The sequence below is a fragment of the Dunckerocampus dactyliophorus genome, chromosome 18, assembly GCF_027744805.1.
Source record: "Dunckerocampus dactyliophorus isolate RoL2022-P2 chromosome 18, RoL_Ddac_1.1, whole genome shotgun sequence".
NCBI classification, from domain to species: Eukaryota; Metazoa; Chordata; class Actinopteri; order Syngnathiformes; family Syngnathidae; genus Dunckerocampus; species Dunckerocampus dactyliophorus.
In genome coordinates this window covers 16,133,922-16,149,170 of record NC_072836.1, presented here as the reverse complement: position 1 = coordinate 16,149,170, position 15,249 = coordinate 16,133,922, and the positions used below count along the sequence as shown (strand labels likewise).

The window sequence follows — 15,249 nt, the reverse complement described above, 5'->3', positions numbered from 1 at the left end:
AATACACTCTGCTTTTTCCGACTCCTTTTCGGACATGTCATCTTGTGTATGTGTAAATATGTGAAATACAGTACTTTAATGTAACACTTTTTAGCATGTTCCAATTCAAATAAACCTTAACTATGGCTGTTATGTACAAATATTCACAATTTTCATTGTTTTTTTTTACATTTTCATCAAGAATTCACATCCAAAACTGTTACTACGTTCAACTGTATCCAATGCTAGAAATGTGTAATTAGATTTTCTCTAGTGTGCTTGCTGTAACTCACCTGCGACCCTAAGAGAAAATAGATTCACTTATACTAGAAGTTACGAGGCTCCTTTAGTATTTTGCCAAAGATTGACCCATAAGATCTACTATGTATCATATGGATCATTTTGAAAATGTAAAAAAAACAATGGAAAAGTGTCTTTGTCACTTTCCTGTGTGATTTACAGCCATAAGAGACACATTCAACCAATAAAAAAACACTTTTATTTGGCCAAAACGAGACTGTTATTGCATCGGGTCTGTTATATTCACTATTCACTATTTCTCCATTGCCCCTGAATGGCTTTATTTATAAGGACACACTATGACATTGTTTAAAGCTGGGTCCTTATTCCGTTAAAAGTTAAACCTTTATGTCACGGTTTGTTTGTGTTGTACCTTTAAAATCCCCAACTTGACCTCAAATGCATGCGAGCACGTCAGCGAGTGTGTCAATCCGTTTGTGTGCATTTGTATGTCTTTGTATTCTGCTTCGAGTGTATAGAGCAATCCTCTTATGGTGTCCCTTTGCCATGGCGGCAGGCAGGCTGTCATGCAGTGCTGAGGAGGATTTAGGGACTTCCTGCTGGGTCAGGCCTGCGGGCTGGCAGCAGGAGAGCCGCCTCCTGATTCCAAATGAGACGCTGTGGAAATCAGGATTACGTCCTGGGTCGGCTGCCCTGCTGTCTTAATAAGTGACAACGTAAACACAGGAAGGGATAATGGTGATAAAAGGTTTTAAAAAAAAAAAATCATAAATGCAGACTTGGGAATTAAAGAAAAAAACAAGTAAATATGGAAATGATTAATCTGATTAATCCCCCCAGTCAAACTATCTAACATGTAACGCAATAGACAGAACACCTGGAAGATTACCTGTACTTTTATGATATATTTTATGATTGAATTCATGGAACTGTATGTCTGTATGTCCTTTTTATACAGTTCTACACTTCTGTTGCACTACTACTCCCCACCACAGAGAGTCACTGTGGCTCATTAATTAAAGGAGCGATTTACATTATTGCATGAGCGAGCAGATTTTCCCATACTAGTTACACACACGCGCACTCTCTTTTTCCTTGCAGTGACATAAGGCCAACTCATTTTCCCCAGAGAGTTTCCCTGTTTCCACTGGAGCTCCCACAATGCAAGCTACTTGATTTGTCTGTGTGGCCAGGTAAACACGATACACACGCACACACATGTTCACACGTACACACACACACGTGCAAGCTCCATAGAGCATTCATAGAGCCTTGTTTGTGCCATGTGCAGTGTGAACTTTTCCGCTGCTGTAGAACAGTGATCCTCAGCTGGTGGGTCACCGCCCAAAATTGTGCTTTTATTCTGAATGGGATCTTTAAAAATCTTGTAGTGATCCTATAGTTCAGGGGCGTCAAACTCGTTTTTCACCGTGGGCCACATCACAGTTATGGTTATCCTCAGAGGGCCACTTTTTATCATTCTATTTTAGAATTTTGTTAATTAATTCTAACATTAATTTTTCATTAATAACTAATCAAAAATAGTCATTTAAAATTGTATTTGACAACAAAAAAATATAAGGTTTTCTGTAAATATTGACAACAAATACATTTAGAAAGAAAGATTGTCTTTTTCATTTAAAACTATATATTTTTTAAAGTTGTTTTTGTTTTGTTTTTACTTTAATATATTATTTACTGTAAATAGAATGGTAAATATTTATTCAATTATTGTTAAAATGTTTTAAATATACATTTTTTATATTATTGCAAAAATTTTATATATTAAAATTGTTACTTATTTAAATATATTTATATTAAGTAAAAAAAATAAATTAAAGCATACATATACAAATACAGTAATATAAATATAATTTTACAATAGTATAAAAGTAAAATAATAACAAATAAAGCTTAAAAAAGTAAAGACAAAATGAATATTAATAACAAAATTACAAGATATATACAAATATTTTTTCAAATAATATTAAAAAGTGTCTTTTTGACATGCATTATTTCAAGGCTTTCGCGGGCCACATAAAATGATATGGCGGGCCAAATCCGACGCCCGGGCCTTGAGTTTGACACCTGTGCTGTAGGTGGTGAACGCAGGGTGGTGACTACGCTCGCTAGTGTTATTTGAAACCGTCTGTCATAGAGGAAAATAAACAACTTCTGTTTGTAGTTGACTGCCATTAAGGGGCTCGTGCCTGTCTCTTGTTGAGCCTTAGAAAGTGTTTGACTGCAAGTATTTGATGCTTTTTATAGTTTAAACGGAATTTACATGTTAGTTATCTACGTAGCTATCGGGTGTAAGTGGAGGTGTTTGAAATCTTCACGTGAAATCGCTAATGCTAATTGCTAGCGCAAATATGGGATTTTCAATGTAAATTAGCACGGAGTTAGGGCATTTGTTTAAATGCATTTTGTTTTTGTTGAATCAGTTTACTGTCAGTTTCTGCTTATTTAGAACATGCATACAAATTTGAAGCACACCTCCACCCAACCCGACCCAACCCAACACTCAAATGTACAGGCCAAGATGCCCAGTGCCTCAGCACCCCCCCCCCCCCCCTCCCCCCCCCCCCCCCCCCCCCCCCCCCGCACAAGCGACTACCCCCAACCATGAGCCGCACAGCAAAACCCACAAGGGTATGTGAACCCCAGATCTGATGGTTCTATTAGAACTGGCTCTATACCAGTCCTCTTCATCACGTCACACACGTCTCAAGGTCATGAGACCAGGATGACACCCGATTTATTTATTTTTTATAACTTTATTTATCTGTACAAACCAATGTATGAGTTGCTGGCACCAGCATTCTGTATACAATCGTATTACGACCTATTATTAGTATTAAAAAAAAAGAAAAAAAAAGAAAGCGTATTTAAGCAAATTGTACTTATTCTTGGCCTAAATTAAGCATTTTCAAGCATAAAAATGGCTAAATGAGCTAACTAAATGAAGTAAAATACAAATACAAGGTAGAAAAAGCAGGCTAATTGTGAATGTATTCTACATTGGCCACTAAGTGTGGGGAATTGTTCGCTGAGACCGGCACTGGACTCGGCACTAAGGTTCCCTAGGAACCACATTTAATATGACACTGCTCGAGCAAGAGTTTTATTTACGTCTTAAATGGCTTATTTACTATTATTATGTCTACTATATTGGGTAATACGAGTGGAAACCGCCACTGCAATACATTCAGAAGAAGAACGCTGGAAGTACGTTGTCCAGAAAGAAAACAAGGAACTGCTAACGTGTGAGTCTATGTTATCTTATTTATGTCTAATATGTCTTATTTTCTCTGATTATATCTACTATATTGGTCAATAGAAATGTAAAGGTAAGGGTGTTATTTCATGTCTGGAGGGCTCTAATAATGTTAAAAACTGTAGTTAGAAGATTGTAAACATTTGATGACATGAAAATATTCTATTTATTGTTGGCTGTGGTGACATTAGGAGGCGCACAAACAAAACTGAGCAGTTGTCACTCTCCAAATCCAAAAGGTTTACCAAATCATTACGTAAGAGGATATGACAGCACTGTTCAGAAGCTGCTTAGGACAAGCACTTCATTCTACAGCAACTATAATGAGGCCACTGCGAAACTCAATTAAACGTGACCCCTTCTGGGCTCCACTTCCACCTGCACTTGGATTTGTACGCCACAGCAGCAATCAGTAGCCTCGTTTGTCCGCTATGTGTCCTCTGGGGTGATGCCCGAGCATGGTTTTGTCGACTTTGACGGCTCTCAGAGGCAACAAGGTTTTGTTTAGCTGAGAGGGAGGTGTGTATGGTGCTGTGGAGGTGTGTGTGTGTGTGTGTGTGCCGGGGTTTACACAGCTTGCCTACAGGCTACAAAACAGAGCCACGTCGTCAATACAGAGACGATCGGGCTCTTTGACTGCCAAACAGATGGCCGTCATAGCCGCATTTAATCTGACACATAACAGCCTGTTTACTGTAGCTCGGCTACATCTCTCAACACATTCTGTCACTGGATTCTGTCAAGTTGAAGGTTCATTTACGCTTTGGGTTTGCTTTTTGGTTGCTGATTGTCAGAGTATGTGTCACAGCTGTCATTTTGACAAAGTAGAACAGTAAATGTGAGTTTGGCCAGAGAGATAAGGAGATTGGACGATACAAAAGGATCTTTGAACATGCAGCAGTTTGTCGACATTGTTTTCCTCCATTGGTGCAACATTTAAATGGGTGCATTTTGTTAGTTGCGGAAAGAGGTGTGAATAAACAGCCAAAAAAGAAAGAACCTTTGGTCAGTCGCTGTTCCTGTCCTGTTTTTGATTTTTTTTAAATCTGCTTTTGCAAAAATACATCGTTCGTAATGAAGGACAACACATGTCGATTTCATTTTGATAGAAATAACCAGTGTTCCACTGTAGTGGTGATGCTAGGGTGAACAGTACCATGACGTAGTGTTCCATACTATTTAGGTCAGGGGTGTCTTTCCTCCTCTGCTCGTTATTCCATTTTTGCTGTTTTGCTTTTCAATTTTACAAACATTTCAACTTTCTTGTCACATTTTTTTTCCAAAACATTGTGACTTTTATCCATATTTATTTTAGTCTCAATTGTTTTCCCCCCCAACTTAATTTTCCAAAAAGTGCAACTCTATTCTTTGTTTTGTTTCTAATATTCTGACATTAAGGTATGATCAATATTTCAACTGTATGCTTCAAAAATGATTTCTCCTTATATTCTGACTTTATTCTAATATTTTATAAAATTACCGCTCTTTTTTCTACTTTGTTGTTGATTTTGTTAGTTATCTTGGCTAATTGTATTTTTAAAATGTGCCGAGGGTCCATCAAAAATCAGCCATGGGCAAATGGGCCTCGGCCTGCAATTTGGACATCCCTGATTTAGGCTTTAACGAAGCAGGTTTACCTCAATTGCAAAATGTGTTTGCTGCTTAAATATGTGTATTTTTAGCAGTAGTTTAGTAATAGTTTGGTAATAGTTTTGTGATGCATTCTTTTTTTACAGTAGAGTGACAGTAGGTTTTTTTAAAATATTAATACAAGTTGCTCATTAAGAGGATAACAAGAAAAAGAATAGAATAATTCACTTTAGTTTAAAAAACTGTTTACAAATTAGCCCCATTATTTATTAATGGAAAACATGACCTTTTATTTATATATAAAGTACATGCCCCTATGCTTCTCCAGGAAATGTCAGGATCTGAGGAGCTGTTCAATGCTTGACCCCCGGTACGCAGAGACAGATGAGGCAGTAGCGTGCTCTGAAAGCAAACAAGCAACAGGTAAGTGATTCGTTCAGGTGACAGCACAGGTGAGAAGAAGCGTTGCAATGAACCAGCGCCGTCCCTGTGACGACCCTGGCCTTTTAAACCCCACTAATTGCAATTGCTACCAGCTGTGCACAATTCCACTGGGGTAAGGCGGCTGCAACTTCCCCCCAGCAGGAAGTGCAGCACTCCAAAATAAGAGCGCAGGACGGGAAGTGATATTTCCTGACCTGCGGAACATGACAGGAAATGCTCTGTTACTTTGTTGTAAAAGTGTGATCACTTCCTGGTGAGCTTGGATATCCATCCATTAATTTTCTATGCCACTTATCCTAATTAGGGTTGCGAGGGTATGCTGGAGCCTATCCCAGCTGACTTCGGGCGAGAGGCGGGGTACACCCTGGACTGGTCACCAGGCTTTTCCGCTCTATGGAAGGAAAGCAGGGACAAGCACCTTCCAGCACACTCCCCCACCTCTTCGTACTGCAAGCGCCCCAACTTATGACATTTCTCTGTACTTTATTGTCCCATTAGTAAGAATAATGATGTCACATGCGCGTACTTTAAAGACATTACACAGACTGTAGACGTCATGGTGTATAATAAATGTTTCTGCAATATTTCATTATTGGCAACATGCTGACAAACAGAAACTGGCAGGTGCCATGATCCAACACAGTGGACTCACTGAGTGCACTCAGATGGCAGGAAGGGTTTGCACACTAAGCTCAGAGCAAATTGAGCAAATTCAACAATTTTTACTGAAGGAAACGTTCGAAGCAATTGGAATCATACAGAAAATATAATTACAATACAGTTAGATGGACACATTAATATTTATTTGATGTTATCATTGGTTTTTGTTTTTTTTATTGTCATGCACGTCACTGACGGAACCCTTTGACCTAATAACTGATTAAAATAATGACTTGATGGTCGTAAGAGATCACAGTGAAGTAAAGGTTACAGATTTTCATTTAGAGAAAACATTTAAACAGACTCGGAAAGAATCCCTGCAGCAAATCTGTCCATTTCCTTCTGGATGGGTCAGTCTGGCCTGAAAAGCTGCTGACAATATGTTACATAAATGTGGGTGAAAGACCTAATCCCCCAAAAGCCATTATGTAAGAGCAATGAAGGAAGTCTGTTTTTTTTAGTAGCCACAAAATGGACAGAAATATTGGGACACCGGGGCGTCACACATGCAAGTACTACTGCAGCTTCAAAACCTCGGTGGAGGTCTGCACTGCACTAAGTGACATTCTGGTTATACTGTATGTGGACATTAAATATTGCTAAAACAACATATCTGATGGTGGCCTAAGGATATGGAACAATATTTTAGATCCCTTTTTGCATTTTAAAACTCTACTTGGAGCCTCTTTAAGATCCAACAGTGCAAGGTGTAAGTTCTTGCAATGTTTCAACTGGTCTAAAATAGTATTATCTTTGTACAATGGAGTATTAGGACCACACTGAAAAAAGAAAATCGGAGAATTCGGAAAATAAAGTTGTAAATTGACGAGAAAAAAGTCGCAATATTACCTTTGCCCAACGCCAAAGGTCACAGAAGTTCCACCTACTCATAGCTGTCTCAGGAAATGCCTGTTGCGACGGACTATTGAAATAATATGAGATTTTGAGAATAAAGTCGTACATTTACAAGAATAACGTTGAGTTTTGGGCAAAACAAGATATTCACACGCATCAGCTTTTTGTAAAACAGTGATTGACATTTGTGCCTCTTTTTTGACATGTCGCAGACCAAACCGCTATCTGTTTTTGTGTCTGGTTCATATTGATTTGGTCTGTCTAGGGCCTAACCGAATACTCGATTAATCGAAACAAGGTTCAGATTAATCAAATAAGAAAATAATCGTTACCACCCTCTATATTATATATGATGTGTAGGTGTCATGATTTGCGCTCTGCTTGGTTTGCTGCCCTCTGCTGTCTCGTTTCACCTCTGCAGAGGAACTCTCTCACCAGCTCCTTTGGTAGCGCAGCTGCAGCCCATTACTAATCTAGCCTTTTTTAAGCAGTAGTGGTTAGCATGTTGGCCAACACAGTAACAGCCTGGAGATCGGGAAGACATGGGTTCGATTCTCCCCTGGGCATTTCTGTGTGGAGTTTGCATGTTCTCCCCGTGCGTGCGTGGGTTTTCTCCGTGTACTCCGGTTTCGTCCCACATCCAAAATCATGCATGTTGGCGACTCTAAATTGTCCATAGGTATGAATGTGAGTGTGAATGGTTGTTTGTCTATATGTGCCCTGCGATTGGCTGGTGACCAGTCCAGGGTGTACCCCGCCTGTTGCCCGAAGTCAGCTGGGATAGGCTCCAGCATGCCCCCGCGACCCTGAGGAGGAGAAGCGGTATAGAAAATAGATGGATGGATGGATGGATGGATGGCTAGTCAGTGCTGGCTTCATGCCATATCTGCTAGTGATTCTCTATTACCTTTTTGCCTTGGCTGCCAACTGTTACTCTGTAAGTTGTTGAGCATTTTTGCCTTTTTGCCACTCGTTTGCTACGTTGTCTTTTGTTTGTACTTTCTTAGCTTCCCGGTGACCTTTTGTTGTACTTTGTTTTCCCTCATCCATGAGCTCCTTTTGTTTGCATTAAAGCTCCTTTTTTGATACCAATTTCCCTCGTCTCTGTGTTGGGGTCCAAAACTCCTGGTATCCGTACCAGCACACGTACTGTAACAGTAGGCCAATATTTTTGTGTGTTGGTTTACATAGCAAACATTTTTTTGTCGTACATTTGTAAATGTTTTTTTTTTTAGTGTGGTCCTAATGATTCTTCATTATGTTCTGACGGATGCGGTGTTAAGTTTTGTTTTTAATATGCCAACAATATGACCAGCAAAAAACCTTAAATGACCCCCTGGCTGGTTTGTAAGCAAGGACTACTCAAGTACATTTTTCAGTATGGGGATTTAAATCCCATGTCGCTGTCTATGGTTCTGAATTTGGCTCCTTGAACCAGTTTTCACGCAGCCTGGATGTGCAACAAAAACTGCCATGCGCCTGTGGTGACGCATCATTGTTATGAGGAGGATGAGGACGAGGAGGAAGAGGAGGGGCGAGAGGGAATCCCAGGAAGGAAGGAGTCACACAAATATCGCGTTGTTGCTCCCGTGCAAGCGTCCACACTTTTATTGGAGGTGAAGATGACTGAAGACTGAGTTGCAACTTTGTGTTTTTGCCGCCAAGGGGGTGTGTGTTGATCCCCACCGAGGAGCTCCGGAGTGAAGAAGCGGCTCTCAGCTGCTTCTCTACCGGGCGTCACACAGGCCGAGCTCGGCTTTGGGAGGCGCTGCTCTCGCGTGGAAAGAAGCTCGCGTCTCTTCTGGTGCTTGTTGTGACACAGCAGGACAAGTCAGGACCGGGTTAGTGTGCTCACATTGTGATCGCACACTGAAGATTCGGGCCCATGGTGGCTCCACAAGAACTGCTTCTATAGGTGGGTAACCTCTGGCGGGATGTCAAGGAGAACAGAGAAGAAATTCTCTTGTGTGGCGATTTAGAGACATTCATGTAGACCACACACACACACAAACATACACACACGGACACACACAATGGGACCGATGGACATTTGTGTCTCTTCGACGTGACACCGGACCCCTCGGCTTGGGACTGCGGTCCTGCTCGGTCCAAACAGAATACAGCAGAGGAGGCTCAGCTGATTGTTTGATCGCCATTCATTCGGACATGGATGACTCGGGGATAATACGGCGCCGGAGACTGCAGGTGAGCTCATGTTGGACCTCTCCGCTCTTGGTGTGAATATAGTGTGCTTTCACTTTTATTTGGTGATATACAAAGACCGTGATGTTGAACTTCCATGCTTTAAATCAGCTTTTATTTCCACCAGTACAGTACGGTATATAGAGCATGGTTTTTATGGTTCATTGGAAACTTTTTTTAGTTACATTTTATTACATATTGTATAGTATACCGCTCTAATAGCCCAATACATGTGTGTATATTTTTTATGTATTTTTTTACATAAAGTAAAACATCAGGCTTGTTTCATAGTTCATTGCCATAAATATATATAATTTTAGTGTTAAAAATAATGTAATAATATTACAATAAATTGAATATAATATTTAATAAAAGATATACGATTGTATAAAATATAATATACATCTCAATATAAACATAAAATATATATATTTAAAATCTATATTTGTATTATTTTTTTACATACTGTTTTCATAGTCCATTGCCATTTAAAATGGCTTTTATTTTAATGTATATTATTATATTCTATTATATATGTATATATATAATTTATTTTCTGCATATTTTTTCATAGTTCATTGCCATTTAAAATGTTTTTAATGTGTAAAAAAACCCAAATGACATTACATTATGCATATATTCAGGTATAAGATAAATTATATGATATTACATATGTGTGTGTGTGTATGTATGTGTATATATATATATGTATATGTATGAATATAAAATAAAGTAAGACAGAAGAATTGTTTTCATAGCTCAATGCCATTTTTTATTTTAATATAAAAAATAAATAACATATCTTATGTATGTATACAGGTCTTTTTTTCAACAATAGAATAGAACAAAATATTGTTTTAAAATGTATTTATTTTAATATAAAAATACATTATATTATATTCCATACTGTATCTGTATATATATATACATACATTAAAATAAACGAAAAAATTAAAAATACCAAGTTTGAATTTCGTATTTCTTATTTCTATTTCTTAAAGGAATACAAATAAGCCACTTAATAAATGCTAAAAGAAGCATATATTGACCTACACTGGATTGGTTTTAGGATCTTTAATGCACAAAATGTATCAGAGCAGCCACCCCATCATACCATTTTTCCTATATAGGCCCTTGCTGGAAAAAGTTTGGACACCTCTGGTGTAAGCAAAAAAATAATAATCTTATTAATGACTTATTAGTGACTAATATTTTCATGTTTGCAGCAATAATATGCAAGAACATGCAGTGTCTCTGTCTGCTTTAAACCTGGCAAAGCCTTGTTCTTTCCTGATAGTCCCAACGGGAGCCCTATGTGGCACAAAGATGCGCTTCAAGGTATTTTCTTTCATTCCTCAATGTTGCTGTGATGTTCACCTGTGCCAGTGCGATCACTTACATGAGCTCATGTAGGCCGTACAGTGTGTTTGACAAAATGTTGCTCATGAATTGTGCGTGTTCAAAGCGCTGTGTTCATCCAATACAAAGCTGCCTGCTTCATCACGGGCCATACACCCCCACCCAACCCCACCCCGCCCCACATCTCTGCACAATTCAGTCAAGTGAACTGAGCGGAGACGAGCAGCCTGCCGGGCGGAGTGCAGCCTCGTGTGCGCATGTGTGTGCTGCGCGGTCTTTATTTCCATTTAGTCATCCGGTTTGTATTGTGGCAGCTACAAATTAGGATTGGTAGCACTTGTGTGTAGGAGCTGCTTGGAGGCAAATTGACCCCGTTAGGACGGCGAGAGGAGAAAGGTATCAAGGGAGGATTAGTAGAGAAGTGTGCTGATGGTTTCATGTCTCATTATCCCCACGACTCAGCTCCTCGCTCTGCTGCCATGATGTAGAACAAGAGCTGCGGGGGAATTTATTATCAGACGCGCAAAGTCATTGTTGCATGACTCAATGATTGTCTTCCTAATTTGTGCGTGTCTAAGGAAGGAGTGCGTATGGTTGACGTTTACCTCACCTGGCCCTCTGTGTGTGTATACGGGGTAAAATTGTGTGTTGACATCTGATTGGCTGGCTTGTCCTTCCCTCGGGTCTCATCATCCCAACATCACGCTCTCTCTCTGTCACACACACGTTTCTTTGTGCACCATATGGTGACACACCCCACTTCCCTGCAGTTGGGGTCGGGGTCACGCCCGTTATGCATTGCCTCAAAATGACTAACATGAGTTTAGGATCATGTCTGACAGTGACTCAAGCGCTCACTGACACCGCAGTGTGACGAAAACATGAAGCCATCTACGCAATTCAACTTTCAAATGTGCTTATTTGGCACGTACTGTCCGTTAATGCGTTTCGGGTGGGGCATCGTGATGGTCTCCAAGCATTCCAGGTATAAAAATGGATGGATGAATGGATGGATGGATGTTTTCATATGACAGGAGTATTGTGTGTGGTTCCGAGCTGTGATTCAGGGGTTGGGCTACAGGGGGCACTGGTGTTTGCCTGCTGGTTAGAGCCAGCCGAAGAGAGAAGAAGAGTTGCCGAGCTGTGTTGGATGCCTTGGTGTAAGTCAGGGGTGGGCAAACTACGTCCCGAGGGTCACGTCAGGCGTTTGAGTCCGGCCCTCCAGTTGCTTCCAAAGTATTTAATTTAAACTTTGAACATACAAGCTGGCAACATGACATGCAAGTAGTCAGAATAAGTCAACCAGAGACAACCTTTTGATGGTTTAAGTAGCTTTTCACATGCAGCGATCCAGACAACACAAGTCAACAAATATGTGGCACACACCTTAACCTACCCACTGTCTGTCTGAGAAGTAAGACTCTTTAATAGCCATTGTTTTATCGTTCATAGTTTATATTGTATATCACACATTATTCATGTACATTCCGGGTGTCTTATTCAGTAAAAAAAAAAAACCCGGTAAAATTCAATTTGGTTTTTTGATCCCGGTGTGATGTTTAAAGTGCTCCTGAAAAAAGGGACACAAGCACATATAGCACATCCAGAATACTATGACACTTTTACAGATAAAATAAGACAAATAATTCCAGGTGGACTGTTAGAATCATAAATTTCAACTAGTGTGCGTGTATCAAATACATAGTCTGGCCCCCCCAGCAAATGTCGTTAACTCAATGCGACCCGCGAGTCAAAAAGTTTGCCCACCCCTGGTGCAAGGCACGCAGTGCTGTTTTGTATATGCCAATAAAAGGCTGATTTGTGCAAAGTCATCCCGCCGTCAGAGCTGCTGTGTTCATTTTGTTGTATGGTTTGATTATAATATAATCTGTATCGATGTGAGCAGGACTGACGTAAGCGCGCTCCACTGTAATCATGTTGTTAAATGAATGCCAATCAATCACAGGGCACACTTTTTCATACATTATACCACACCCATTCATCACAACAGCTATCCAAAGAGAGACAGACATATAGATGATAAAACCCGCCTATTTCCTCTACCATGGGTGCACATGCAGGAGACACATTTCGCCGTGATGACTCATCATTCACGCGCTGTTGCAATGCGCTTTTCAAGACAAGTCAAAAGACAGTAAATTAATTAATGCGATCGCTCAGCACTATGGGCTGATGAACGATAGCCAGCGCACCTCGCCAGCCAGGATAGTAGCGCCAACTCGCACCGGTTGGTGAGGAGGAATTGTCGACCGTCGTGCTGATGACAGTGCAGCGTGATTGCTTCTGTAAAATGGCAACATTTGTTCATGATGCAGCTTGTTAAGTAAAATAAAATCAAAAAAATTGCTGATATTTCGAAATTAGATGACGTTAGTGTGAATCGAGATCGCTGATTTTTTTTTGTGCATCCCCACCATTTATCTATCTTTGGCAACAAGGACAAACCCCTGTTTGAGCCATGTTGTTTTACTCCAGGCCTGCTTTCTCCTTCCCTCCACCATTTTTTTTTAATGTCGTCCCGACAGCCCGATAACATGACAAGAGGAGTTTGCTGTATTAGTGGAGGCAAGATGACGCAAAGGATAGACTTGGCTTAAAGATTTAGGAGCAGCCTGGCAGTGGATCTGAATCAAATGTAGCTGTTACAATTAATGACGAGCAAGATGACATACCCATCAACTTGATACGGGTGAAATTTATGCAAAAGCACGTTTTGCTCGGGGGTTGAGTGACTTTTCAAATGACGCATCGAAAACCGGAGGTGACTCACGTCTTGAAAACATGCCCTGAAAGTGCGCGCGACGGTGTGAGTGCCAGGGTTTAATCATAAACGAGGTTATTTATTGTCAAAGTTAACTAACTCTGACAGAAACATCCACAGGCGACACACTGAAAAGTCCACATGCAAAAAATAATGCCAGTAATGACCACCGGATCACTTTCACTTTAAAAGGGACACAAAAACCTGACAGGAATGTGATACTTTTATTGAGTGGCTCTGAAATTAACTGTAATTGCATCCTGCAAAATGATTAGCAGTGGAAGTTGTTATTGATTCCCTGTTTGGGAAATATGCACACAGTTTCTGCTACACAGCTAATATTGACGAAGTACAGCAACATTGGAAATCCAATAGCAATCTGTACCTTTTGTGTCCTCCATCATCACACGCGTTAATTAGCGTGGGAAGAGCCTTGAACGCCTTCTGCAAAGCAAGAAGCTCTGCTATAGTTACGGGGCCAAATGACTGCATGTGCGTAAAATGTTAAGTTGATTATGCATTAATATCTAAAAATCATGTGGTGTCCAATCATCACGACTGTTATCACCGACATGAATGCGTTGTGAGTGCAAGGTTTTATTTGTATTATGAACTTAACATTGTACAGTTGTCTTCTTTTTCTTTTTGCATGTTTTTTATGATGCGGCGGTGATTGAACACTGCAAAAAATAAGCACGTTCCGAATGCGCCTCAACTTTAAATTTTGGTTTTTAGTCAGCAGGTTCGATATCAGGGCCCGTTGCCCGTTGCATCGATCGCGAGCTACCGGTCGATCGCGAAGGTAGTTTGGGTCGCTCGCATGAACGTCACTTTGTGTCAGCTGACATTAAGCTGCGCCTCCTGATTCGCTCTTGCTCCCCCGCGGCAATGGTGAACGTCACGTCTCAAACTACACACAGAGATACAACTTTCATCTTTATTATTCCGATTAGGGATAAACCAACTCGGCGGTAGGATGCCTATTTATATCTACGTATAGCAAAAATGTAAAAAAAAAAGAAAAAGTTTCTAAAACTATTATTTCATGATGAATTGGAAAATGTGCCGAAACCTTTTTAATATGTTGCCTTGACGTCTTCGGCCACGTTGTCACCATCATTTTCATTTCTTACATATCGGTAATGTTTGATAGCAAATGCTAGCTGGACGTTATACATGAACTGCGTGTCTAATGAACGCTACGCACTGTAGCTATTTTGACGGACACATTACCGGTACTCACAACTATTGAGGAATTATGTGGAATTATCTTTATTGCCATATTGAACTGAATTGAATTGTGAATTATTTGTGAATGATATCAGCTACTTTGATTACCCTTAAACTTTGAAACTGTGAATGTGACCTATTAATCATTAGTATTTATTTATAGTAGTTTAAAAGTTTACTGGTTAGTTTATAGTAAGAGATAGATACAATGTACATAAATACTTATGTTTATCGAGACAGTAAAATATAAAAAAAGTAGCTCACATGGTGAAAATTGTGAGGACCCATGTTCTATATGATGTAACGGCGCTATATCACGAGGTTTGTGTGTTTTGAAGTTATCCCTGCTTTCATTCAAGAACTTTTTTTCCACAAGATGTTGTGATTTTCCAACATCACAACTTTAGGAAGCCCACGTATGACAGCTTGCCTGCTGTCCAGTGTTTTTTTCGGATGTAAGAATTGTATTTAAAAACTGAAGTGAAGCAGCAATGGAAAGATTTTGTAAGGATGAGTGCAAGTCTCCACCTCGGGATGCAGAGAAGAGGTGAGGTTGGGTTGTAAGAAAACTCTTTAACAAAGGTTTGGGCACATACGAAAAGAGGGAGCA

At 40.0% G+C, this 15,249-nt stretch overlaps 1 protein-coding gene across 4 annotated transcripts in view; it reads left to right on the top strand.

Moving 5' to 3' along the window:
- The first annotated feature begins 7,898 nt into the window (after positions 1-7,898).
- The window catches only part of LOC129170771 (microtubule-associated serine/threonine-protein kinase 1-like), a 48,874-nt gene continuing 41,523 nt past the window's right edge, over positions 7,899-15,249 (top strand). The window contains exon 1 of one of the 4 annotated variants that reach the window (XM_054758742.1): positions 7,899-9,271. In XM_054758742.1, coding sequence (XP_054614717.1) covers positions 9,233-9,271 — 39 coding nt within the window. In that variant the 5' untranslated portion in view covers positions 7,899-9,232. Of the gene's footprint in view, positions 9,272-10,593; positions 10,607-15,249 lie in introns of those variants that run through there. The other 3 variants (XM_054758741.1, XM_054758743.1, XM_054758745.1) reach the window with 3 other exon arrangements.